At 52.9% G+C, this 24,074-nt stretch overlaps 1 protein-coding gene and 2 pseudogenes across 5 annotated transcripts in view; 1 reads left to right on the top strand and 2 right to left on the bottom strand.

Moving 5' to 3' along the window:
* The window catches only part of Tbc1d2 (TBC1 domain family member 2), a 52,840-nt gene extending 30,288 nt beyond the window's left edge, over window positions 1–22,552 (top strand). For all 4 annotated transcript variants that reach the window (XM_031377339.1, XM_031377338.1, XM_031377340.1 and 1 more), the window contains 8 exons: window positions 3,865–4,239; window positions 8,830–8,940; window positions 9,965–10,146; window positions 10,771–11,247; window positions 17,754–17,874; window positions 19,742–19,927; window positions 20,402–20,523; window positions 20,939–22,552. In XM_031377339.1, the coding sequence (XP_031233199.1) occupies window positions 3,865–4,239; window positions 8,830–8,940; window positions 9,965–10,146; window positions 10,771–11,247; window positions 17,754–17,874; window positions 19,742–19,927; window positions 20,402–20,523; window positions 20,939–21,146 (1,782 nt within the window). In that variant the 3' untranslated portion in view covers window positions 21,147–22,552. The remainder of the gene's footprint in view (window positions 1–3,864; window positions 4,240–8,829; window positions 8,941–9,964; window positions 10,147–10,770; window positions 11,248–17,753; window positions 17,875–19,741; window positions 19,928–20,401; window positions 20,524–20,938) is intronic.
* On the bottom strand, window positions 11,762–12,768 carry LOC116095212 (annotated as a pseudogene).
* On the bottom strand, window positions 13,273–14,340 carry LOC116095973 (annotated as a pseudogene). The gene has a single exon (XR_004120784.1). The product of XR_004120784.1 is annotated as a glyceraldehyde-3-phosphate dehydrogenase pseudogene (transcript).
* Window positions 22,553–24,074: the final 1,522 nt, after the last annotated feature.

Below are 24,074 nucleotides of genomic sequence, written 5' to 3'. Positions count from 1 at the left end.
AACACTAACCCAGACAGACCTGAAGGAACCAGAGTCACTGGGCTGGCAGAGTTCCTGTGTGCCTGGTCCCACTGGACCCAATTACTCCAAATTACATGATATTTGCATAACATAAATACTGCAAAAAAGGTTCAAGCGCCAAAGTCCTCTGGTTCGGAAGATCTTCAGGCGGTGGGCAGGTGGGTGTACTCAGGCCAGGCAGTGGGGGTGTGTCAACAGAGACAGTCAACAGAGAGCATTTGTCTTAGCTCCCCAGGTGGTAGCCTCCAAGCAGAGACTGCCAGAAGTCCGATGGCTGAGGGGAAGGAGGACCATAGAAACTGAGAACCACCCCGCTGTTCCTCCACAGGGGCCCAGGATGCAGGGAATTTTGCTGCATCCGTCCTTGTGTTCCTGACATGTCACATGTGGGTGCTGCTAACTTCAAAGCTGTAACGTTAAGTTGGGGTGGAGCCCATGCATGTCAGTAGAGTGCAGGTCTAACGTGAAGCGCACCCTTGTAACCCCAGCACTCAGGAGGCAGAGGCAGGATGGCCAGATGTTCAAGGCCATCCTTAGTCACACAGCAAATTCCTGAGGCTACATGAGAAGCCAGGGCTCCAGAACTGGGACCTGGGGACCCTCTGCTCTAGCCCACTGACTCTTTAGTCTTAACTTTTCCCTGGGCTCAGTCTCCATGGCCGGGCAGAAGGTCCACAGGGTCTCTCTGGCCTCCAGGTTTCCTGTGCTTCTGAGCTTCCTGTGAGGCCGCCTCCTCTCTCTAGGCTCCTTTCTCCCTCCCAAGCATGTCTTCTGGTATGGGGATGGGGTGGGGTGCCAGTTGGGGTTCCTGCTGTGCACCAAGTGAAGGAAGGAGCTCACTGGCTATTAGGAGTTGGCTCCCAGACCCCTCTGAAGCAGAGGAAGGTACTTATGGGCCAGAGCAAGACTCAGCTATGGCTGTCTGTGCCTGTTTCACCCAGCACAGGAATGTTAATCTCTCACTAGAACCCCAGGAAGCTGTTTCTGTACTGTGGAACATTCCAGACATAGTGGTCTGGTGTGCAGTCGTGACCCCACCCCACCTGCTGGCCACACCCACGAGGTACAGAGGCTCCAAACCTGCCGCTTCTGCTCCCCAGGCCTTTGCTCAGGCTGTCTTTGGGCTTCCTTTGGGGACCTAGCCTGCAAAGGCCACCCCACCCTCAACTCCTACTGGCTGTTGGCCACCTCTGACCCTCTTCAGTCTTCAAAACTGTATGGATTGTTTTACTGTGTTATCAAGTGTAAGAGCCTTTAGTCACTTCCACCCCAGGCGGAAGCCACCGTGCCCCACCAAACCTCTCTCACAGCCAACCACTCCCCTACAGTGGTCATCTTTACTCCCAGTCTTTGCAGTCCTCGGCAGTGGCAACTGTCGCCACTTTTCTGGGCTACCCACCTGGCATGATGGTGTGGGATTAATTCTTGAACTTGGAAGCCTGAGGCAGGAGGATCACGAGTTTGAGGCCAGCCTGAGCTAATAGTAAAGTCCTGCCCCCAAAATAGTCCAGAACTAGAGAAGAGATTTGTCAGTAGATCCAAGGTGGTCTTACCAACCACTCAGGAATGGTCTCCAGCAGGTGTCCCAAATGGAACTATGCTTAGTAATTCATTCCATCCAGCCGATCTACTTACTGGAACACTGCAACGTGGGCATAGTTAAGGTGTCACTGAGAGAATATGTATTCCAAGTACATAAGCGGGGTCAGAACAGTGACCTGTGGGTCCTCCCTGCACCTGGCTGATAGGCTACCTGCTGGCTCCTGAAGCTCCAATCCTGGCCCTGGATCTCTTCATTTCTTTTTTGGGGCATGGTAGGCCTGAGTCCTGGGAAGTTAGAGACCTCAGGCACTGTAAAGTTCTGCAGACCCTGGGTCAGACGAGGAAAGACCAGTGCTGTGTCCAAGCCGTTTAACGCTTTTGCCACCAGTGTTTCTCGTTGCTGGGGTGAAGGCTACACACAAAGAGATTGAGTTTGTTTGGTGAGGGGCCTGGCTTTCTCCTCCAGTCCCATCTCAGCTTGCTTGGGTGTGGCTATTTGGATGCCTGTAGTATTCCTTATTTTTCCAGTTACTGTAACAAAACTTGAAAAAAGCATCTGAAAGAAAGAAGGGTTGGCCTGAAGAGATGGCTCAGTGGTTAAGAGCACTGACTGCTCTTCCAGAGGCCCTGAGTTCAATTCCCAACAAGCACGTGGTAGCTTACAACCACCTGTAATGGGATCTGATGCCCTCCCTCTTCCAGTGTGTCTGAAGACAACAATGGTGTGCTCATATACATGAAATAAATAAATCTCTTTAAGAAAAAGAAAGCTGGTGAGATGGCTCAGTGGGTAAGAGCACCAACTGCTCTTCTGAAGGTCATGAGTTCAAATCCCAGCAACCACATGGTAGCTCACAACCACCCATAATGAGATCTGGCTCCCTCTTCTGGTACGTCTGAAGACAGCTACAGTATACTTATAATAAATAAATCTTAAAATCAAAAAAAGAAAGAAAGAAAGAAGGGAAGGAAGGAAGGAAAGGAAGAAAGGAAAGAAGGAAGGAAGGAAAGGAGAAAGGAAGGAAGGAAAGAAGGAAGGAAGGTTATTTTGAGGCACAGTTCAAAATTACATTCCATTGCTGCAGAGAAGTCCTGGCAGGAGAAACTTGAGGCAGCTCATCACCTGGCATTCGTACTCAGACGCGGAGAGAGGTGAATGCACGCCCAGCTCTCTTCCCCCTCTTTCTCCTTTGAATTCAGTCCACAACCCCAGCCCACAGAATGGTGTCACCCACATTTCAAGCGGGTCTCCCCGCCTCCGTTAACCTCTAACCTAAAAGCCGGTTCACGGGCGTGCCCAGATGTCTGTTTCCATGGCGATTCTAAATCCCATCCAGTTGACGGTCAAGATGAACCATCACAGATGCCATCTTGAGGATTCTGAAGCTTGGACAACCATGGCAAGAAGGGATGCCACAGTCTAGCAATATCTGGCTCAGAGAGAGAGAGAGAGGCAAGAGGCATACTCACATACCACACATCTGCACCACCCAATCCGTTACTAAGCTCAGACTCCAGGGTCTGGATGCCTTGGGACTGAACTCTCCTCTCCTGGGCTTCTGTTTGTTCCACTCCGAAGTAGACATTCGTAAGTCAAGAGTGTGGTTTCAGCTCCCATAACAGAGAAGCCTCAGAATGCTGTAGCCTGTAGAATCTCTATTTTCCTCTTGCACTATGGAAGATAATAGCAAGCAAGTATGAACTGGTGAAGGTGGGCAGCTCTGCTTTACTCAGCACGAACTTCAGCTTTGGGGCTTGGGTAACTCTCCTCTTCCTTCCAGTCACTTCCCAGCCAGAAGAAATGGGAACAGGAACTGGGGAGCGTGTGCCTAGCAGTCTCAGGTGACCCAGATGCCTCCCACATCTCCGCTCATCCATATTAAGGCAGAACTGCTGGGATGTCAGGGTTTTTTTTTTAAAGATTTATTTATTTATTATTATATGTAAATACACTGTAGCTGTCTTCAGACATACCAGAAGAGAGCGTCAGATCTATGACGGGTGGTTGTGAGCCTCCATGTGGTTGCTGGGATTTGAACTCAGCACCTTCACAAGAGCAGTCAGTGCTCTTAACCGCTGAGCCATCTCTCCAGCCCAGATGTGACGGTTTTGTTGTTTGGGTTTTGCTATTTGTTTTGCCAGATAGCCTGTGTTTAGCTACCCCTCGTGTTGAACCAGGAGGTCAGAAAGGAGTGTTGGGCTAAGATGCCCAGGGATGCTGCTGGGCATCTCAAGAGTTTTGAAGTCGTATGTGATAGTACGTATCTTCCTAGCACTCATGGCTGCTCCCTCCCCACCCAGGAGCTGGTGATCATTCTACACAAGGCCCTGGAGGCTGCCCAGCAAGAGAAGCGAGCATCCAGCGCGTACCTGGCAGCCACTGAGGACAAAGACCGGCTGGAGCTGGTCCGGCACAAGGTGCGGCAGATCGCGGAGCTGAACCAGAGGGTGGAGGCTCTGGAGCAGGGTCGTGAGCGCCTGGCACATGAGGCTGGCCTGCGGGAGCAGCAGGTGCAGGCGCTTCAGCAGCACGTGCAGCTGCTCATGGATAAGAACCAGGCCAAGCAGCAGGTCATCTGCAAGCTCTCCCAAAAGCTCACAGAGGACCTTGCCCAGCCAGCCGATGCTACCGACGGTGACTTCCTGAGCCAGCAGGAGAGGATGGAGCATCTGAAGGTAGCCCCGCCCCCCTCTACTCAGCATGCTTTCCTGGCCTCTGGGGAGAGTGCCATGAGTGGTTTTCTAGTCAGGGCAGAAGTCGCCCCGCATTCTGAAACATTTAAACCAGAACTAGGTAGCGAGAGGAAAGTTTCTCTTGCGGGGCTCTCTTGGTGAAGACTCAATGTGACCTTTTATGCTCTGTGAAAAATGAACAGGCTCCCAGCTTATCAACTTAAGAGCCCAAAGAGCCCAAGCATAGCCCAGTCTGTGGCCTGGTTGCCCAGCCTCCTTCAATGCCATTCTGTTAACCCAGGATGCCCAAGGCTCCCAGGCTGCTCTCAGCTCAGTCTCACGCATAGAACAAGTGACCTGTGCTGGCTGTGGCTGGCCCAAGGCAAGGGCAGTACACACCACTGAAGGCTTCCCACATGCTAGGACTGGTCTCCAGTGTTTGCTCTATCAGCTCACTCTGGCCTGTGCCAGCCCTGCAAGGCAGTGGCTAACAGATGGGGGCTTCCCACTTTCTAGCTTCAAGTGCTAGGAGTAAAGATGCTTGCCCAACAGCTGGTGCAGAGATGGGAGCAGGGCTGGGCTGGAGCTCGGGCCTGTGACTGGTCTATGTGCTCTGCACAGAGGCTCACCCAGCCTCGCTATGGCACCTTCCATGCCTCGCTCTGCTTCCCTTCTCCGTCTTCATCTCTCTCTTCAGGCCACCCCAACTCACAGGGACCAACCATGACGGGAGGGGTGGGGGACATCATTTGATGTAACCCTCACTCACTGTCTCTAAGGATAGCACATAGAACCAGAATCAGTCTGGTCCCAAACACTGCCTCTCATGGCATCTCATGGCCTCCCATGTTTTTTAACTAGAACCAAAGAACTGCTAGGTGGTGAGAGGGGGAGAAAGAGGAGAGGCTTCTGGGAGAAGCACTGGGTGGGGGTTGGGGTGGGGGTGGGGACGGGGAATCAAGCATGGCCACTGCCCACCCTATGAAGTAAGCTAGCCCCAGGGCTGAATCCTCCACTCTGTGCCTTGCTAGCTGATTGGCTTTGGTCAAGTTCTCTCTCCTCTGTGGGAAGTGGCCTAACTCTTCCGGAGGCTGAAGAATCCTTAGGATACAGGAAGGGGACTTGAGACCCGTACCCCAAACTAGCAGGGGCAGGATGGCTGTTATCCTAGAGTTAAGGGCTATTTAGTAATACAGCAGAGGGGCGAGCAGCTGAGGCCTGCCAGAAAGCCCCTGCCATCCACACGGCGGTGGGAATGATTCCTGTTGCCCTATATGCCGTGGTTCTCCTTGCCTCCTTCCTCCTCAGGTGTCCATGGTTTCAGTCCCAATAGATCAGCACAGTGCTGAGACATAGATCACCCAGGTGGCTCTGGAGTACCAAGGCCAGTTTTATCCTGCCTCCCCTAGGAGCCAGAGTGTGCCTCTCATGCACAGCTATGAGAAGATCGTTTATCACTGAGGTCCATTGCAAGTAGACTCGCCATCCTTTGATCTTCTGCTTGTAGATCCTACTCCTGAGTCCAGTACAGGGGCCTGATAGAGCTGCATGGACCAAGTGTGTCTTAGTTCATAGCTCTCAGAAGGCCGGTTAACTGGCCTTCATCAGCATGTGCCCACACTTCCTGCTTGCCTGATACAGGACACCCAGTCTTAGAGAAAGGGCTTCTTATCCTGTCATTTCGGGAGAAGTGTCACTGACCTCTTAAATGTCAGGGCCAGGGTAGGGGCAACCAGTACTACCAAACTAGGCTCATAATCCTTGTACCTAAGAGGGAAGTGGAGGCAGGAGGATTAGGAATTCAAGGCCATCCTCAGCATCGTTTGAGGCCAGCCTAGACTACATAAAGTCCTATGCGGGACAGTGAGGGATCAAGCTGGGAAGTCTGGGAAGTCTAGCCAAGCCGGGGCACTGTGGGCACATACAGCTGAGCCATGAGGGGGAGCTGGGTTTGGATTATACAGCAGCATGGTAGACTCGGGGCTCCCACACAAGCATTTCCTGGGATAACCTGTGGTGTCTGGCTCTCCCCTCCTGGGCCCTCTCCTGCATGTTGTCCTCTTGTTTTGTTCTGTCTCTGTGTGGCTTTTTTCTTCTCTGAGGTCTCTCTTTTTCCTCCCTACAGTTCTGAGCCAAGGAGAGCACTCATGGTAGGGCACCAAGCTGACTGGAGGCTGCCCAGCCGCCATTCCCACCCACTGTGCTCCAAAGGGGTGCTCACACCCACCTCCCTGCCTGGGCACCTCCTGTCTTCCCTTTGACCTGGAAACGGCCACCCTATGTGACAAATCCATATTCTCAAAAGTCTGCGAAGTGCCTTCGCCGAGCCTGGAAGGGGTGGGAGCCTGGAGCAGGAATGGGTGTGCTCTGGGCAGTCAGTGCTGTTTGCTGAGCGCCTGCCTTGGGTTAAACATTCCCAGGTTCGAATCTTTGCTTTCTTCCCACACCAGCTGCGTCACTGAGGGGTTCACCGTGAGATCCTTGTTTCCTCATCTGTAAAATGGGAACAATGCTACTCTAACACTTCGTCCACAGATGGCCCACAGTGGGACTGCAGAACTGACAGACACTTGAAGCCCTCACCTAGGTGCTTGTGGCTTATCCCAGGTGCTGGGTAAGAATCCCCATAATCAGTTCCAGAAAACAGATTGAGGGAACTGAAGGGCCGTGGCAGTCACACACAGGGAACGGAAGGGCCGTGGCAGTCACACACAGAGACTAACAGCCTGGAGCTCTTCCCCAGCGGGAAAGGGAAGACTTGGGTTCTCAGGGGATAAGAGTGGGCAGTACGCTTGAATGGCTTCTCAATGAGAGACAAAGATTGGGAGCTACAGCTGTAGCTCTGTGTGGAACCTTCCTGTGGCTCACCCACAGCTTCTGTTCAGGCAGCAGCTGTCACCTGTATGCTGGACCTCAGAGCTCATGGCTATTCCTCACCGTAGCTTCATACTTTAAAGGGGTCGGCAGCAGCTGCGGGGTGGGGGTGGGAGGGAAGGTGCTAGAGAGATGGCTTGGCGGTTAAGAGCAATGTCCTGAGTTCAGTTCTCAGCAACCACATGGTGTCTCACAACCATCTATACTGAGATCTTATGCCCTCTTCTGGCATGTAGGTGTACATGCAGATAGAGCACTCATGCATAGAATAATTAAATATTTTTAAAAACACACACATGTAACAACAGTGGTGGCGCACGCCTTTATTCCCAGCACTTGGGAGGCAGAGGCAGGCGGATTTCTGAGTTTGAGGCCGGCCTGGTCTACAGAGTGAGTTCCAGGACAGTCAGGACTATACAGAGAAACCCTGTCTTAAAAAACCAAAAAAAAAAATAAAAATAAAAATAAAAAAATACAGAGAGAGAGAGAAGTCAGCTATAGGAAATTTCCTAGTAGTGTGGTTTTTTTTTTTTTTTTTTTTAAATAGCTGTTGGAACCCAGCATGAAAGGACACACACCTGTGTATCCCAGCTACTCTAGAGGCTGAAGCAGGAGGAGGAAGAGTTAGGGGCCAGCCTGGGATACACAGTGGGACCATCTCAAGAAAGCAAGGGAGAGCCATGTGTGATGGTATATGCACATTGCCATGACCTGCACAACCTTGGGATTGACCCAGCAGGAACAACACAGGAATGACAGACACGTACAGAAGAGCTGGGCAGGGATGGGCAGGGACGGCCAGCGTGCACAGACGCAGCAGTTGTGTGGGTGGGTTTAGGATATGCAGCCGCACCAGGGGAAAGCCTCGCCACTCCCATGACTCTCTGTATTGGCATCCCTGACGTGGTCCTGCTCAGGATTGCCTCCAGGACTGCACCTGAACCCTCACTCAGGCCCGCATCCGCTCTGCACGGAGTTAAGGAGGCTCTGGAGTTCAAAGCGGTCTTCAGCTATGTAGCAGATTCCAGGCCAGCCTGGGATACACGAGACCCTGTTCAAACAAACATACAAAACCAGAATGGAAAACAGAAAAGAAAACGAAGGGTCTGGCAGTGGGCAGAGCCCATCCACGCAGGCTGGGTTTGAGTCCTCTAGTCCAAAGTATGCAAAACCCTTGAGCAGAGTGAGACTTAACGAGAAGCAATCCACACGGCTGCAAGTACCTGACGCTGTGGGCTGATTCAAAGGCAACCAAACCAGGACAGGTAGAGAGGCCGTGCCTCATCCTAGAATGTGGGAGGGGAAGGCAGGAAGCAGAGGAATTCAAGGTCATCGGCAGCTACTTGAGAGCTGAAAGTCAGCGGGGGCTGCCTAAGACCACGTCTCAACAAAACAGAAGAGCCAGCATTTGAGTGCTTTGCTGGGCTCTGTCACACATTTGTGCTGTTACCCTCTAGCCCTGTACTCCCCCAACTTCTGAAGGGGAGATCTGTATCTGCCTTTTCACAGATGAGAAAACAGAGGCTCTGAATGGTCCAGAAATAGCAGCCATCTTGAACTCCAGGTCTAGGGCACTCCCTACTACATCTTGCCAGAGAAGTCTTTCAGACTCCCTCTCTGTGTTGTTTGGGAAGGGAATTTGAGCAGCTCCTTTAAGGACGACTTCTCCAGAGCAGGATGTTTGCGGTACCACCGCTGACCCACCTTACTTTTTTCCAGGATGACATGGAAGCATATCGGACCCAGAACCGCTTCCTCAACTCTGAGATCCACCAGGTCACCAAGATCTGGAGGAAGGTGGCGGAGAAGGAGAAAGCCCTGCTGACCAAGGTACCAGGGTTGATGGCCACATCTGTGCTCCTCCACTCCCTGCCCTTGCCTCCCCACCTCCGCTTCCCTATTCTCTCAGGCCTGTCACTCCTGTGGCAGCTTTGCAGAAGAAGGTAGACGTGGCATACGGGGCGGTCTGAAGTCTCTACCCAAAATTTCTGTTAGCATTGGAGACAAGTACAGGAAGTTCTCAGTGAGAGGAAAGAGGTGGACAGGGAGAAACCAGGAGGGTAGGAAGGCCAAAGGCTCCCCAGAGGGTTTGGCTTGAAGTGTCCATAGACACAAGCAAGTGGTACCTGGGCAGGACTGTAGTGTTTGCAGCGTCAGCCCTGAGGCCAAGATGAGAGTTGAGCTACTGGCCCAGCAGTCATGCCTAAAATTCCACCGCCTCCATCTCAGTGTCAAAAAGCAAGGCCCAGAGAGCACAGCTGACTCAACCAAAGCCGGCTGACTTGTTCACTGAAGAGGAGATAGAAGTAGGAATGCAGGGGCGGGCGCACTCCAGGTTGAGGAAGAGGGTGCCCAAAAGCAGAAGGAAAGAAACTACACAGTGAGGGCAGCAGGGGGAGCCCTGAGGGTATCCTGCGAGTTGCACCTGCAGAGCTGTCTTTGCCTAGTGCGAGGCAGGGCTTTGGCTTTGCATGAGGATCACTGGTCGTTGCCAGAATCCTGAGGAGACCCCATGTTACCCCTGTTCTACAAATGAAGAGCCTGAGGTGCAGGGCGAGCTAACGCATTTGCCGACTTGTCACAGGCCATTGCGGTGTCCGGTCCAGGATGAGACCCCAAGCCGTGCATGCCCTGTGCATAGCCCCTTGCTTCCCCTCACCTTGTTTTGATCCCAGCGGCCTCCTTGGTCTTGGGTCTCTTTCACTTCCCTGCTGTAAGCCATGGCCTCCTTTCTCTATCTGCAGGTCCAGGAGAGGGGTGGGCAGGGAAAGCAGAGTTGGAAGGGCCCAAAGCTGTTCGTGGCTTTGGTAGCCTGAGCTGCCCAGAAGCCTGACCAGCTGCTCCACTCTTGCAGTGCGCCTACCTCCAAGCCAGGAACTGCCAGGTAGAAAGCAAGTACCTGGCCGGGCTTCGGAGGCTGCAGGAGGCAACGGGGGCTGAGGCTGGTAACTTCCCTGAGCTGCTGCAGCAGCTGGTCCAGGAGGCACTGCAGTGGGAAGCAGGAGAGGCCGACAGCGTGGGGCTGAGCCCCATCAGGTGAACCCAGTGGGCAACCAGGGGGGGCTGTGGGCATGGTGGGATCATTGTCGCTAGTGCCGCTGACCACTTATGCCAACACTACCTAGCTGTGGGCTCCCCAGACTCAGGCACATAGTATGGGGTGCACACAGCTGAGGCGGGCGGGCCTATTGGAGGCACACGAACCACATAGCCACCACACCCACAGTTACTCAAGCTGCCTCCACCAGGCAAGCCCTGACTGAGCACAGCAAGCAGGAAGTTGGGTCTGTAGAGCTCCGGGGTCACTGGCAGTTGTCTGCCAGGTTTGCTTTGTGTCCCTAAGCAAGTTACTTTGCCTTTCTGCTCTCTGTATTCAGCCCCCAAGTAATGCAGGTGAGGAGCCCCACCTCACAGGCTCCCTGGGGATGACTAAGGTGGCACACATACACAGCCCACACAGTGAATTGCAGCCAGTGAATGCATCTCTCCTGGGCTGCATATAAGCTCTTCTGTTTACCAAGGGGATCTCCCTCATCTTCAGGAGGTTCTCCCAACTGTACAGAGAAGCAAACTGAGGTCAGGCTCTGGAGTGGTCTCAGGGCACCCTGGGTGGGAGCCCATCCAGGGACAGCCGTGCTAACGTGGCCCTTTTGCCCGCAGTGAGTACGATGATTATGGCTTCCTGACGGTGCCAGACTACGAGGTGGAAGACCTGAAACTGCTAGCCAAGATCCAGGCCTTGGAGGTGCGCTCCCACAACCTGCTGGCCCTCGACGCTGTGGAGCGGCCACTACGGGACCGCTGGGCTACCCTGACGGAACTCGTGCCCTCAGCTGAGCTCAAGCAGCTGCTTCGAGCAGGCGTGCCCCGAGAGCACCGTCCTCGTGTCTGGAGGTGGCTGGTCCATCGCCGTGTCCAGCACCTGCAGGCTCCAGGCTGCTACCAGGAGCTTCTGGCCCGGGGCCGGGCGTGTGAGCACCCTGCTGCTCGTCAGATCGAGCTGGACCTCAACAGGACCTTCCCCACCAACAAGCACTTCACCTGCCCTACCTCCAGCTTCCCTGACAAGCTCCGCCGTGTGCTCCTGGCCTTCTCCTGGCAGAACCCCACCATTGGCTACTGTCAAGGCCTGAACAGGTGAGCCCCACAGAGGTGAGAACATAGCCTCCTCTTCCCTGCTCCATTTTGTAGCTCGGAACCCAGAAGGCCCATCCCTCTCCCCCGACAGACAGACAGACAGAGAGAGGGCGTGTTCGTGGCTGAGAGGCTGGGGTTCGGATACTCTGACTGTATGCTCTGATGTCATTTGGGGGAGGGGTTCTACACACGGAGCAGCAGTTGAGAGTGGTTCTCTGTAGCCTTCGTGGCTTACACATGACCCAACAGGCTGGGTCAAGATCGTGTACTGAGACGAAACCCACCCAGAGGAGCCCAGTTTGGAAGTGGCATTGTTCTTGTGTACTCTCCTCCCCTTGGGCCTGCCCTTAGCCCCCCTCTGCAGCCACCCAGGCTCTGGCCTCTCCCTCTTCACATCTTCACCCTTCACATCTCTCAGTAAGGGCAGCCTCTGCCACTCATTCTTCCGGCATGGAGGTTCCATCAGGGATACCTAAGTAGAGACCTCAGCCCTTGTCTCCATAACAAAATCAGCTCAGACCTGGATCATTTGGCCCTTTCTCTTCTTGTCGCACCCCCCCCCCCATCCCCAGTTCAAAATGTTCACATCTCTTACTAGCCAGCATCTCTTAGATCTGCAGTAGGGCTCCACACACTCCAGTCTCAGCACACTCTTCTTCGTAGTTTTAACCTTTTTGCAGAAAATTGGCTTAGTCTGCCGACCATAGCCACTCTGTTTCCTGTCCTAATGCTGCTGTTTTCCCTGGGCAGACAGAGAATCCTTGCCCTTCTTGTACTGTGTCACCTTATGGGACTGGCGCTTCCCACATTTCTGCAGAATGTCCGGCAGCTCTTAGGAATGTTCACCGTGTTTACAGGAGCTCAGAAAGCGAGTCTCCTTACTGTAGCTGTCCCTTAACCCCTCATGTCCAGGCCTGAAATCCCAAATGCAGAGTGTGAGTGGTGCAGCCTGGGTTACTGCCTGTTTGACTCCGGCCAACAACAGAGGGAGAGGGATCACGCTGAGGATAGAACCACTCAGTTGGCAGAGGTGACTGTCCCCTCCAACGCTGGGGCACTCTCGTGTGTACCCTGCCTATAGAAATTCATAGTCTCAGATATTTCCCAAAGCAAGTTTGACACAATTTAATTCGAGCACACACATCCCCAAGCTAACTTTGCATAGGCTGTCTACTCTCCCTTCAGAGCAGGTGACGCATGACATTTATTTAGCACAGAATCAGCGTTCAGAATGTCCTCACTCATATTTCAAAAATGGGTCCCAAGGGCAGAGATGCCCTGTATTCCTATTTCCAGTCTAAATGTGAGTGAAATTGAGCATGTGTATATAATTTCTGGAATTTGTGAGTTAAACTCCCAGCAGTCATGTAGCTCAGTCCAGACCTCTCTCTCAGCAAGACTGTCAGGATGTATTGCTGTATGGCCTGGGACAGGTACTATCTCTAGACAGCCTCCCCACTCTTACTAACCCAGCAAGACTGCACAGTCCTTTCTAAATGCGTTAAATTCCAGGAGGGACATGTGCGAATCTTCTTTCAGAATAGCTGTGAAGGGACAGGCAAGAAGGCTCAGAAGGTAAAAGGGTCGGCCTGGACTCGAAACCCCCAACACACATGGCAGGGGAGAGAATCAGCTCCCACAGTTGTCCTCTGGTCTCCACACACTTGGCACTTGCATACATATTCACACATAAATGTAATTTCTAAAAAAAGTTTAAGAGGGCCTAGAGAAATGGTGCCTTGGTGTTTGTATTGTTGTGATAAAACAACATGACTAAAAGCATCTTGGGTAGGAAAGAGTTAATTTCATCTTTTTTGTGTGGGTGGGTGGGTGGGTGGGTGCAGTGAACTTTATTGATGGTTTTCAAGAGAGTAGGGAGGGCTCCCTAGGCCCCTCCTGTTATTATGGGGGTCTGGGATGGAAATTGTAAGGGAGATGTTCAGTGTTGGGGTAGGGACTCCTCAGCAACTGAGGGCCTTTCTCTTGCTCTCAGTGTCCTTGCTGGGGTGGGTGGTCCAGGGTTTCTTACTCCTTGGAGGCCATGTAGGCCATTAAGTCCACCACCCTGTTGCTGTAGTTGTATTCATTGTCATACCAGGAAATGCGCTTTACAAAGTTGTCATTGAGAGCAATGCCAGCCCCAGCATCAAAGGTAGAAGAGTGGAAGTTGCTGTTGAAGTCACAGGAGACAACCTGGTCCTCAGTGTAGCCCAGGATGCCCTTCAGTGGGCCCTCAGATGCCTGCTTCACCACCTTCTTGATGTCATCATACTTAGCAGGTTTCTCCAGGCGGCATGTCAGATCCACAACTGATACTTTGGGGGTAGGGACACGGAAGGCCATGCCAGTGAGCTTCCCGTTCAGCTCTGAGATGACCTTGCCCACAGCCCTGGCAGTACCAGTGGATGCAGGGATGATGTTCTGGGCAGCTCCACGGCCATCACACCATAGCTTTCCAGAAGGGCCATCCACAGTCTTCTGAGTGGCAGTGATGGCATGGATGGTGGTCATGAGCCCTTCCACAATGCCAAAGTTGTCATGGATGACTTTGGCCAGGGGAGCTAAGCATTTGGTGGTGCAGGATGCATTGCTGACAATCTTGAGTGAGTTGTCATACTTCTCGTGGTTCACACCCATCACAAACATGGGGGCATCGGCAGAAGGGGTGGAGATGATGACCCTTTTGGCCCCACCCTTCAAGTGGGCCTCAGCCTTCTCCATGGTGGTGAAGATGCCAGTAGACTCCATGACATACTCAGCACCAGCATCAGCCCATTTAATGTTAGCAGGATCTTGCTCCCAGAAGATGGTGATGGGCTTCCGGTTGATGACAAGCTTCCCATTCTCAGCCTTGACTGTGCCGTTGAATTTGCCATGGTTGGAGTCATACTGGAACATGTAGACTATGTAGTTGAAGAGGTTGTTGATGGCAACAATCTCCACTTTGCCAGATCCAGAGCAGAAGGCAGCACTGGTAACCAGGCGCCCAATATGGCCAGATCCATTCAAACCGACCTTAACCATTTTGTCTACGGGATAAGGCTGTCTCTGGGACAGGGAGGAGCAGAGAGCCTAATTTCATCTTACAGCTTATAGTCCATCATCCAGGGAAGCCAGGGCAGGAGCTCAGAGGGAACTGGTATGGAAGCCCATAGAGGAACACTGCTTGCTGGCTTGCTCCCATGGCTTGCTCTGCCTACTTTCTTACAGCACCCAGGACCACCTGCCCAGGGGTGGCACCACCCACAGTAGACCAGGCCCTCCCTCAGTAAATGCTAATTAAGAAAATGCCTTCCCAGGCTGGCCTGTAGGCCACTCCAGGAGGTGTTCTCTCAGTTGAAATTCCATTTCCCAAGTGACTCTAGCTGTGTCCAGTTGACAAAACTCTAGCCAGCATAGTTTGGCAGCAGTTAGGAGCACTTGCTGCTCCTCCAGAGGACAAGGATCTAGTTCCCAGCAGCCACACGGTGGCCTGAAACTACCCATAACTCCAGCTCTAGGAGATGTGACTCCCTCTTCTGGCCTTCATGGACACATGCATATAAATGTGGTGCACATAAACCCATGTAACACACAGATAAATGTGGTACACATAAACCCATGTAACACACAGATAAATGTGGTACACATAAACCCATGTAACACACAGATAAATGTGGTGCACATAAACCCATGTAACACAGATAAATGTGCACATAAACCCATGTAACACACAGATAAATGTGCACATAAACCCATGTAACACACAGATAAATGTGCACATAAACCCATGTAACACACAGATAAATGTGGTGCACATAAACCCATGTAACACAGATAAATGTGGTGCACATAAGCCCATGTAACACACAGATACACATAAAAATAATGAGTAATTCTTTTTCTATTTAAAAACCATAGAACAAGTAAAGCAAAAAAATGTTAATGGATTCTTGACCAAAAATAAAGAGTAGGGGGCATAAAGATGGGTCTGGTGACAGAGATTTATAATCTTAGCTACTCAAGACGCTGAATCAGGAAAATAACAAGTTCAAGGCCTTTCTGTATGGACTATAGTTGAGTTCAAGGACAGCTTACATGATTTAATGACTACCTTGTTTCAAAAAAAACAAAAAAACAAAAAACCTGAGGCTGAGACTCAATGGTAGGATGCTTGCCCAGCATGTTCAAGGCTTTAATCCCTAGAACTCTCCAAAAACTGGAAACAAAAGCTGTGAGGGGCCAAAAGCTCTGGGATTAGATGAGTGGTGAATTTTAAGCTCTGACCCTGCAGGTGGAGGTGGGGCCCCCATCTTCCAGTTGAGACCCGAGAGGTTGTGGAAGCTGTGCAGAATTCCACTACACATGGCAGACCAGCAGCCTCTGGCCCTGGATTGGCCCATGCCCTGTCCCTCCTACAACCCACCCTCTAAGTGGGAGCTGGGCCAGAGGGGATGCTGATCCACCCCAAGCTTTTCTGATCCAATGTGCCCTTTATAGAGGCCAAGGGCCTTAGCCACACAGCGGCTCTGAACTCCAGAGGTTGGCCAGTGGCTAAGGGACAGGGAAAGCTGTCATAGTAGGAGGGCCTTAAAAATCAGCCTCAGGAGCAGAATGCCCAGGGGGAAGCAACACCAACAAGAAGGCCACAGGAGAACAAGTGAAGCAAAAAGAGTCAGGTGCCCTTCAGTGTATCTCTTGAGGCTGCCTTTGCTTAAATTGATATGCAAGCACACATAATTGGTATCCATGCAAATATTTATACTATTGCTTTAAATAGAAAGCTATGTCTACTAGATAGAGCCTGCCTCGATCTCAAGAGAGAGAATGTTTTTGCAGCTGCAAGTCCCTTATGGCTGTCTGTGTCACCATCTAGTGGTCAATCTTAGAATTGCATACACTGTGGCTGAATAAAAAGTTCATCTAAGGCAACAAAATGCGGCTTGTTCCTGAGGTTACAGATAATGCGGAGATGTGTGTTGCCAGCTCAGAGCAAGCATTTGAAGTCCATTTCCCTATAAAAATAATGTGTTTTCACTAAATGCATTTCTTGCCACCCCCTGTACATGCCTTTGCAGGCCTGTTCAGGTGGTGCCCCACTGTAATTGCCCGCGTTAGCAGTGGTGAGCCACGGTTGGGACTGACCTCCAATAACTGGCCGTCTGCATGCAAAAGTCTAAGACAATACAGACTGGAGTTCCTGATCTGAATACATCCTGGGCTTTGTGAAAAGGGTGGACTTGAGCATCCGAGATTGGGTCCCCTCTGCCAAGATGATCTTAAGTGATGGCTGCTTTTGCCTTCTGAGTTCCAGTGTCTCCATCTATGCATTAAGACATTTGCCTTGACCAGAGGTAACCCGTAAGAAGAAACTACTAGAGACCTGTTTGAAGGAATGTCTGGGGTAGTGTCCAGGCTCTACAGCAAAAGGTTCCAGGATCGACTACATATGTCTCCCCTGGTCACTGACAGAGCGGTAGCTGATACACAGTACGTTTTCTGTTCTTGAACCTGGTGACCTCTACAGGTTCCCTCCCCCTGCTCCAAGAGCCTCTGATGTCCCAGGAGACCTGCGGCTGTTTTTTTCTTTTTGCACTCAGCTCAGAGTCAGGAGGGTTTGTGTAAACATGGAAGGCAGAGCCAGAGCTCTGCCTTCCGGATCAGCTGAGAAAGGAGAATGGGCCTCCTTCCCTCAGATGTGGGACCTTATGTTTACCAGGGTCCATGGAAGATGCGCTGGGGAGTGTACTCTGTGGGACCTTATGTTTACCGGGGTCCATGGAAGATGTGCTGGGGAGTGTACTCTTGGGTCGGCCTGGATGTGTCCCCTCGGGGAAGGTGGAAGAAGCAGGGTGCTCCTCTGGGGGAGATGTCTCTGGTCAGCCCAAGACTTGTCAGTCTGCCTCTGCCCCACCCCACGCCTCGTGCATCCCCCAGTCTCAGTAGGGCCTCATAACTGGTGAAGGCGCCTAGGAGGAAAGGCTGTGTGTGCTCAGCACAGACATGTGCCAGTGAGTCAGGCACAAAGTCTGCTCTCCTTTGGGAGCACCCAGCTCTGACAGGTGGGCAGTGTCCCTGACAGGCTTTCAGAGCTTGCCAGCGTGAAGGCGACGGTAGCCACTACTTACCAAGCACTGACTGCATGCCATGCACCGGGTGGACAGCAAATGTGCTGACTGCCGAACAGGGCTGACCATTGGTCCTCACCCAGCCCTGATGCTTATGAGGTGACGGAGGCTGAGACAGGCTAAGTAGTTTACCCAAGGTCACCCAGGAACCAGTTCTTACCATAGTTCCCACCCAGGCAACCCAGCTTCAGAGCCCATTCTGAACTGGTCTGGAAATCAATCTGAACATCCTCCTCCAAACAGTGTCTCACCCCGGGTGCCATGACTACCAGCCTGGTCCAGGATTAGGGCTAAGCACAGTGCCTTATAGGAACACTCAGCCCAGGACCCAGGATGCTGCCTCTGTCATGCAACCCTGCAACTGCTATGCGTCACTCCTGGCTCCTCCCTCCTCTGCAGGCTGGCGGCCATCGCCCTGTTGGTCCTAGAGGATGAGGAGAGTGCCTTCTGGTGCCTGGTGGCCATTGTGGAGACTATACTGCCGGCTGAGTACTACAGCAAGACACTGACTGCATCCCAGGTGAGCCGGAGGTGGTACATGGTCCCCACCCGAGGCAACCCCCACACCCCAGAGGAGTTCCTTCATGTCAGCAGATCAGGATCAGACCTCTCCTACACAGTGGCCTTTGAACCCTCTCTGACTGCTAGAAGTTCCCTTGCGCTGAGGGCCTTTAAGATTGTGAGGTCCTGCCCACCTGCAAGTTAGCCCAGTGGTGACGTCATGCCACCAGGAAAAGTTGCCTCCTGGAGAAGGGGAAACAGGAATCAATGTCCCTTGCCATCTCCCAGTCAAGAAGAGAGAGAGAGACCACAGGACAGTGGGCTGGGCAGTGGGCTAGGGGTGAGGCCTGGCATCCCTGCACATGCTTGTGGTTCTGCCATATCCCTGGGGAGTGTTGCTGCCCTGAGTCAGGCAAAGAACCCCAGGCCAGCCTACTCTAGAATAGGAATAAGGTCATTTTGTGGACTTAAAAATTCTAAGTGCAAAGTCATGTCCCAGTCCCCACCCAGTTCAGGCTGAGACAGCCCATCTGCCTCCCTTCTCCCAGCCTCCCTCCTCAGCTCTCTCCCCTCCTGCCATCATGTCTCACACCCACCACTCCTCCTGGGCTGCCCTTTGGGGTGGCAGGGATCAAGTACAGCTGCAAGGAGAGACTTAGAAGAGATTGCACCCGGCCTCACAGAGAGGAAGGGGCTAAGTATGGTCCTTGATGCATCAGGGTCAGGCTCCCTCCAGCTCCCTGCTCTGCCGTCCTCATGTTTGTCACCAGTTAGTTACAAGAGGGCTGTACCACCCTTAATCCCCATCTGTGGCCATGGTGTGTACACCAGAAGCAGAGAGGTGGCCACTGGAGTTTAGGTCTGCAGTTTCTACTTTCTGCTTTCTCTTGGTCAGAACCATGTCTTAGGTCTGCCCCGATACCGTAAGGCCGGCTGGGAAATACCCTATCTCACCGCTGCATCTTAACACCTCTGAAAGGGAGATGCACTGAGCACCAGCATCAAGCTTGCTTTTGGTTTACTCTGTCTTTGGAGAATTGGCCACATTGAGAACAGAGAAGATGGGCAGCTGGGGACCTCACCTAGCGTCCCCGGTCACCAACAGAGGGAAGAGCCTGCCCCGATCACAGGCAGTTCTTGGTCCCATTTCATCATGGATCTGGTGGCTCACATGGGGCTCTGGGCTGGCCATGGCCTCTGATGCTGTCATGCCTCTGAGTGATGAAGGGAAGGGCATCCCTCACCACGGCAACACTGAAGCCCAGACTGACTTGCACAGGGAGGACTGTCATGGTTCTAGGCAAGGAGGAGCAGGAGGGGACACAGATCAGGGCACTGCCAAGGAGGAAGGAGCTGTTCCAGGAGTAACCAGCCATGTCCACTGAAATAAACAAGGTAGAGCCACCAGGAGAGGTCACTAGCAGCTGTGGCCTGCAACTTCCTGCTTTAGATTCCTGCCACCCGACGTGGCAGGACACACTGCGATATTAGCATCTGTCCCAGGCCCTCACCCCAAGTATCCACCAGGCATCTTAAGAGTCAGACCAATATGGGTCTAAAGAAGACGCTTTTGTTCCTGAAAACATGAGACAAACTAGTTGCCAGGGGCACTGGCTGGGTGAAGAGGCCAAGGACTTACCCATGAAGAGACCCGTGGCAAAGCCTGTTGCTCTGCCCAAGTGTCGGGAGGCATGGTGATGTTGCTGCATCTGACACACACACGCACGCACACATACACACACACACACACACACACACACACACACACACACACACACACCGTAGTCCCTGGTACAAAACAGGCCTGCCTGGGAGTCCTGACATGGGGCCTGTATAGCAGGCAGAGAGGGAGCCAGCAGAACTGGTGGGCCTTTTCTGCCTTCCAGGCAGACCAGCGGGTGCTCCAGGACCTCCTCTCGGAGAAGCTGCCCCGACTCACTGCGCACCTGGGGCAGCACCGTGTAGACCTCTCTCTCATCACTTTCAACTGGTTCCTCGTGGTCTTTGCCGACTCTCTCATCAGCGACATCCTCCTGCGAGTCTGGGATGCCTTCCTGTATGAAGGGACCAAGGTAACTATGCTTGGGCCCAACTGCCCAGCCGGGCCCCACTGAATGGAAAGACAGCCACCTGTCAGGGCCATTTGTGATACCTGAGAGCTCAGCTCCTTACACCGCAAAGTGCTCTGTGCAATATGAGAGGAAGCAGTGGCTCTGTCTCTGAAGCCTGGGTCTGGTCCAAGCCTTTCCTGTGACCTTCCCAGGAGACCCACCAACGCCCTTGACTCCAGCAGGGCAGTGCCTCTTCATGTCTTATAGAGAGCTCAGGCATTCAGAGACCAGGCAGAAAGCAATGCTTCCAGCTGTGCTCCCTTTAGGGCTTCCTGTCACCTGTCCCACTGGCTGCCCCACACTATGTGCCCCTAGGCTTCCACTCTAGCCTGCCAGAAACCTCCACATTCCTGGAGGCTCTGTGTCCCCATGCCTCCCACCCCCAACAGTACCTGCCTGGGCCTGTACCCCGCCTGAAACCCCACTGTGCCTTAGGTGGTGTTCCGATATGCTCTGGCCATCTTCAAGTACAATGAGGAAGCGATCCTGCGACTCCAGGACAGCCTGGAGATCTACCAATACCTGCGTTTCTTTACCAAGACTATCTGCGACAGCCGGTGAGCTGCCCGCGCCTCTGCCGCCCCACCCCGTGCCCTTCCCTCAGTATCCTTGCATGGCAAGCAAGCTCCACAGCCCACCTTCACCCTGCCATCAATACCCAGGGTGTGTGGGACAACCAACCCACCACTGGCTTTGCCCCCTTCCTCCACTGCCACCACTATCTTGAGCCTGGTTCCTATCCTCAAAGCATCCATGTCCCTCCTCCAGGAAGTCCTCCAGAGCAGCCCTTCCTTACTGGGTCAGGTGTCTGCCTAGCTCCCTCTAGCCTCAGCTCTAGGTGGGAATGGTCTTTTCCCCTGGAAGGTGAGCTCCAAAAGGCAGGGCCACCGATCTAGGGTAGATAAGTGTCAGGACAGGCCCCAAACAAATGGCTGGCAGCCATTGCCCTGGCTGACTGCACCTTCCTTTCAGGAAGCTCATGATCATCGCCTTCAATGACATGAACCCCTTTCCCATGAAGCAGCTGCGGCAGCTGCGGGCAGCCCACCGAGAGCGACTGGAGGCTGAGCTGCGGGAGCTGGAGCTGCTGAAAGCCGAGTACTTGCAGAGACGGGCGTCCCAGGGCAGAGCAGCGCCCGAGGGCTGTGTCAGCGAGGACGAAGGAGAAGGCGACAGCTGACCTAGCACTCTGTCCTCAAAGCCTTTCTTACCTTTGCTGGCAGGAAGATAGAATTCAGGCAAGGGCCAGAAGTCTGTGTGACCCCGGACAAGGCCCTTGCCCTCTCCAGGCCATAGTCTCCCAGGCTTGGCCAGCCTGTGTCAGAGCCCCAGAGAGCTCTTTAACACACAGGGAGGCAGAAATGCATGCTGGGTCACCTGAATAGTCTCCGAGGCACCACCATTTTCGTTCAGTATGGATTTCGTCTTCTGACCAGGTCTCCGGGAACTCACCTCAGACTCTGTGCAGTTGAGCATGGCCCTGACCTTCACATCCTCCTGTCAGAGCCATGATGACATAAAGCTACGTCCCTATGGCTGATGGCTCTCCACCTTTACGACAGAAGCAGTCTCGTTACCAGTGCTCCTGGGCACGAGGTGTCAGGAATGTTCCCACTGGCACCCTCTGGCTCCAGGCCTTGGTCACCATTCTGTGGCACCCTAAGTTCAAGGCCTGCCTTTTCAGTGCATCTGTCTGTCCAAGCAATAACCCCTCTGAGCTGCCACTTGGATCTGTGTTGAGACCACCCTGCTCACAGGGACCATCTCTACAGCCTTGTGCCTAAAACTTACCTTCTGTTTACAGCCCACTGGGGACATCTCAGGGAATCCCCTGCCTGTCACCCTGAGGAACTTGATGTGGGCTGGACAGTGGGCCCTGAGCAGGCATCCACTCTGACATGCCTCTGTCATGTGGGGCCAACAGGGTAGGCTTGGGAGGGCAAGCAAGGCAGCAGCCCACCTGGCTCACCAGAGCGAGTTGGTAAGCAACCTTAACATGGAGGGGACACGGCTAGGCGGTGACTGGCTCTCCCAAAAGGCACCACCACAAAGCCAAAAACAAGTCAAACCATGGGCACAGGCTGCTAGATAAACAGTGCCCTCTCTACCCCCAAGCCGCAGCCCCTACCTCTCCTCTTCCTCACCTCTCCCTAGAGGAGAACTCTGCCCAAGCACTTGCGCTCCTCCTTGGGGGACCAGAGCAGCTTTCTTACCAAGCTGCACCTTGTTCCAGCAGTGCTAGGCCTTGGGCTCAGCTGCTCTTGGAGCCATGAGGTCTGCTAACCCTGGGGGGTTAGCGTTCTGAGCCTAATTGCCTCCTTCAGCCCTGACCGATCAGGCAGACTGAAAACACACTAGTTCTGAGGCACTCGCCAATGTCAAGCTCCAGTAACAGGACACAGAGAACTTAATGAACTCCAGTGTCACACAGAAGGGGACTGCCTGTGGACACCCCCATAGGGTCAACTCTAGGAAGAGAAAAAGGGGAGTCAGGTGTGGGGTACACACTTCCAATCCCAGCAGTTCCAACACTGGACAACACAGCCAAACAGTGTCTCAAAAACCAAATAAATAAGAGAAAAACGATGAGTGTCTGAGCTGCCTGAACTGGAACAGAAACCAAAGGGGTGCGTCGAGCCTGAGACTCTCTGGGCTGCTGCTGGAGCAGAGCCTGCCCCTCCCTCAGGGCCTGGGGCCTACCCCTAGTGTCAGGTTCCTTGCTCGCCCCACAGCTGCTGCCCCTTCCCCAGGGGCCACTGCTTCAGAGGCTAGAGGATCTGATCCCACAGTTCCACCTTCCTACCCAGAACAGAGATGGAACTCCATGTTCCACCCCTCCCACCCCTGGACCAGCAGGCCTTATCACAGAGAACAAAGGGACAGGGACTAGGGACCCAAAAGACTTGATGTGAGAAGGACACGTTCCCTTCCAGACTACTTTGTTCAAGCTTATATCCCCAAATAGACCCTTGCCCTGGGGCCTGTCTTCTCCCAGTACAACACAAACACACACAGCCACAGCCACACAGCCACATTCTACAAGACAAGAAGAAAGTCAATCAGTGGTGTTCCACAGGTCCAACACACCCTGTAGTGTCTGACCAGGCCCTGGTAGGTTGTGTCCCCTGGTGTGTAACTTAGGGGTTGTCAGGGGCTGCCTTTCACACCTGAGGCAGGATTAGGAGAAAGTAAGAGGAAACAGGGGAGGCCCCTCCCCAGACACAGAAGAAGCATGCCAGGTTGCAGGTCTCCCCTCTGATTTACTGGTCCATATGCCCATAGTCCCCAAAGAATCCCTGTCAAACAAGCCTGTCCCAGCAGATAACTGGCCTGGCACCCATGGACAAGAGTTTCTTTCAAAATGATTCTGAAAGAGACCTTCAAAAGGAGATGATGGAAGCAGGAACTCAGGGGAATGATACTGAGAGAGGACCACCAAAGACCCTGGCCTCCGCCTTCACCGAGTTGGGATATCAGATGAGTCAGCCTGATCCCAGATAAAGCCAAGTCAGAAACACCTTAGTGGGCCCAGCATGATGGCCCCAGCCTTTAGGAGGTAGCCAGGAGAATGAGTTCACAATTTCTTCTTAGTTCATAGACAGTGTTGGACCAACCTGGACTATGTGGGACCCTCTTAAAAAAAAAAAAAAAGCTTAATAAAACAAATGGCCTAGCAAAATGCCTAAGTGAATGTGCTGGCAAAATGCCTTAGAGGGTAATAGTGCTTGTCACACAAGCCAGACAGCCTCAGTCCTGTCCCTAGGAACCATGTAAAAAGCTGAATGCAGCTCTCCCACTTGGAGATGGGAAGCAGAATTACCTGCTAGCTTAGGGACAGCCAGCCAGGAGTAAGTACCATGGCAGAAATAAGAACCAACTTCTGAAAGTTTTCCTCTGACCCCTACACAAGAACACACACATAGACACAGGTTTTAAAAAGTAATAAAAATGTTTTGTTACCACAGAAAAGTGCAAAAATCCAACTGCTGTGGTTGTCCACAGTGTGCTTCTGCCAGTGCAGCTCCAAATAGCCTAGTTTGGGGATGCAGGGGAAATTTGGATGCAGGAAACCCACCGCTCTAGGAAGGAAAACGGCCCAGGGCACTGT

This window comes from Mastomys coucha, unplaced genomic scaffold, assembly GCF_008632895.1.
Source record: "Mastomys coucha isolate ucsf_1 unplaced genomic scaffold, UCSF_Mcou_1 pScaffold18, whole genome shotgun sequence".
NCBI classification, from domain to species: Eukaryota; Metazoa; Chordata; class Mammalia; order Rodentia; family Muridae; genus Mastomys; species Mastomys coucha.
The sequence above is the reverse complement of the archived record's forward strand: the minus strand, read 5'-3'. Positions and strand labels throughout refer to the sequence as shown.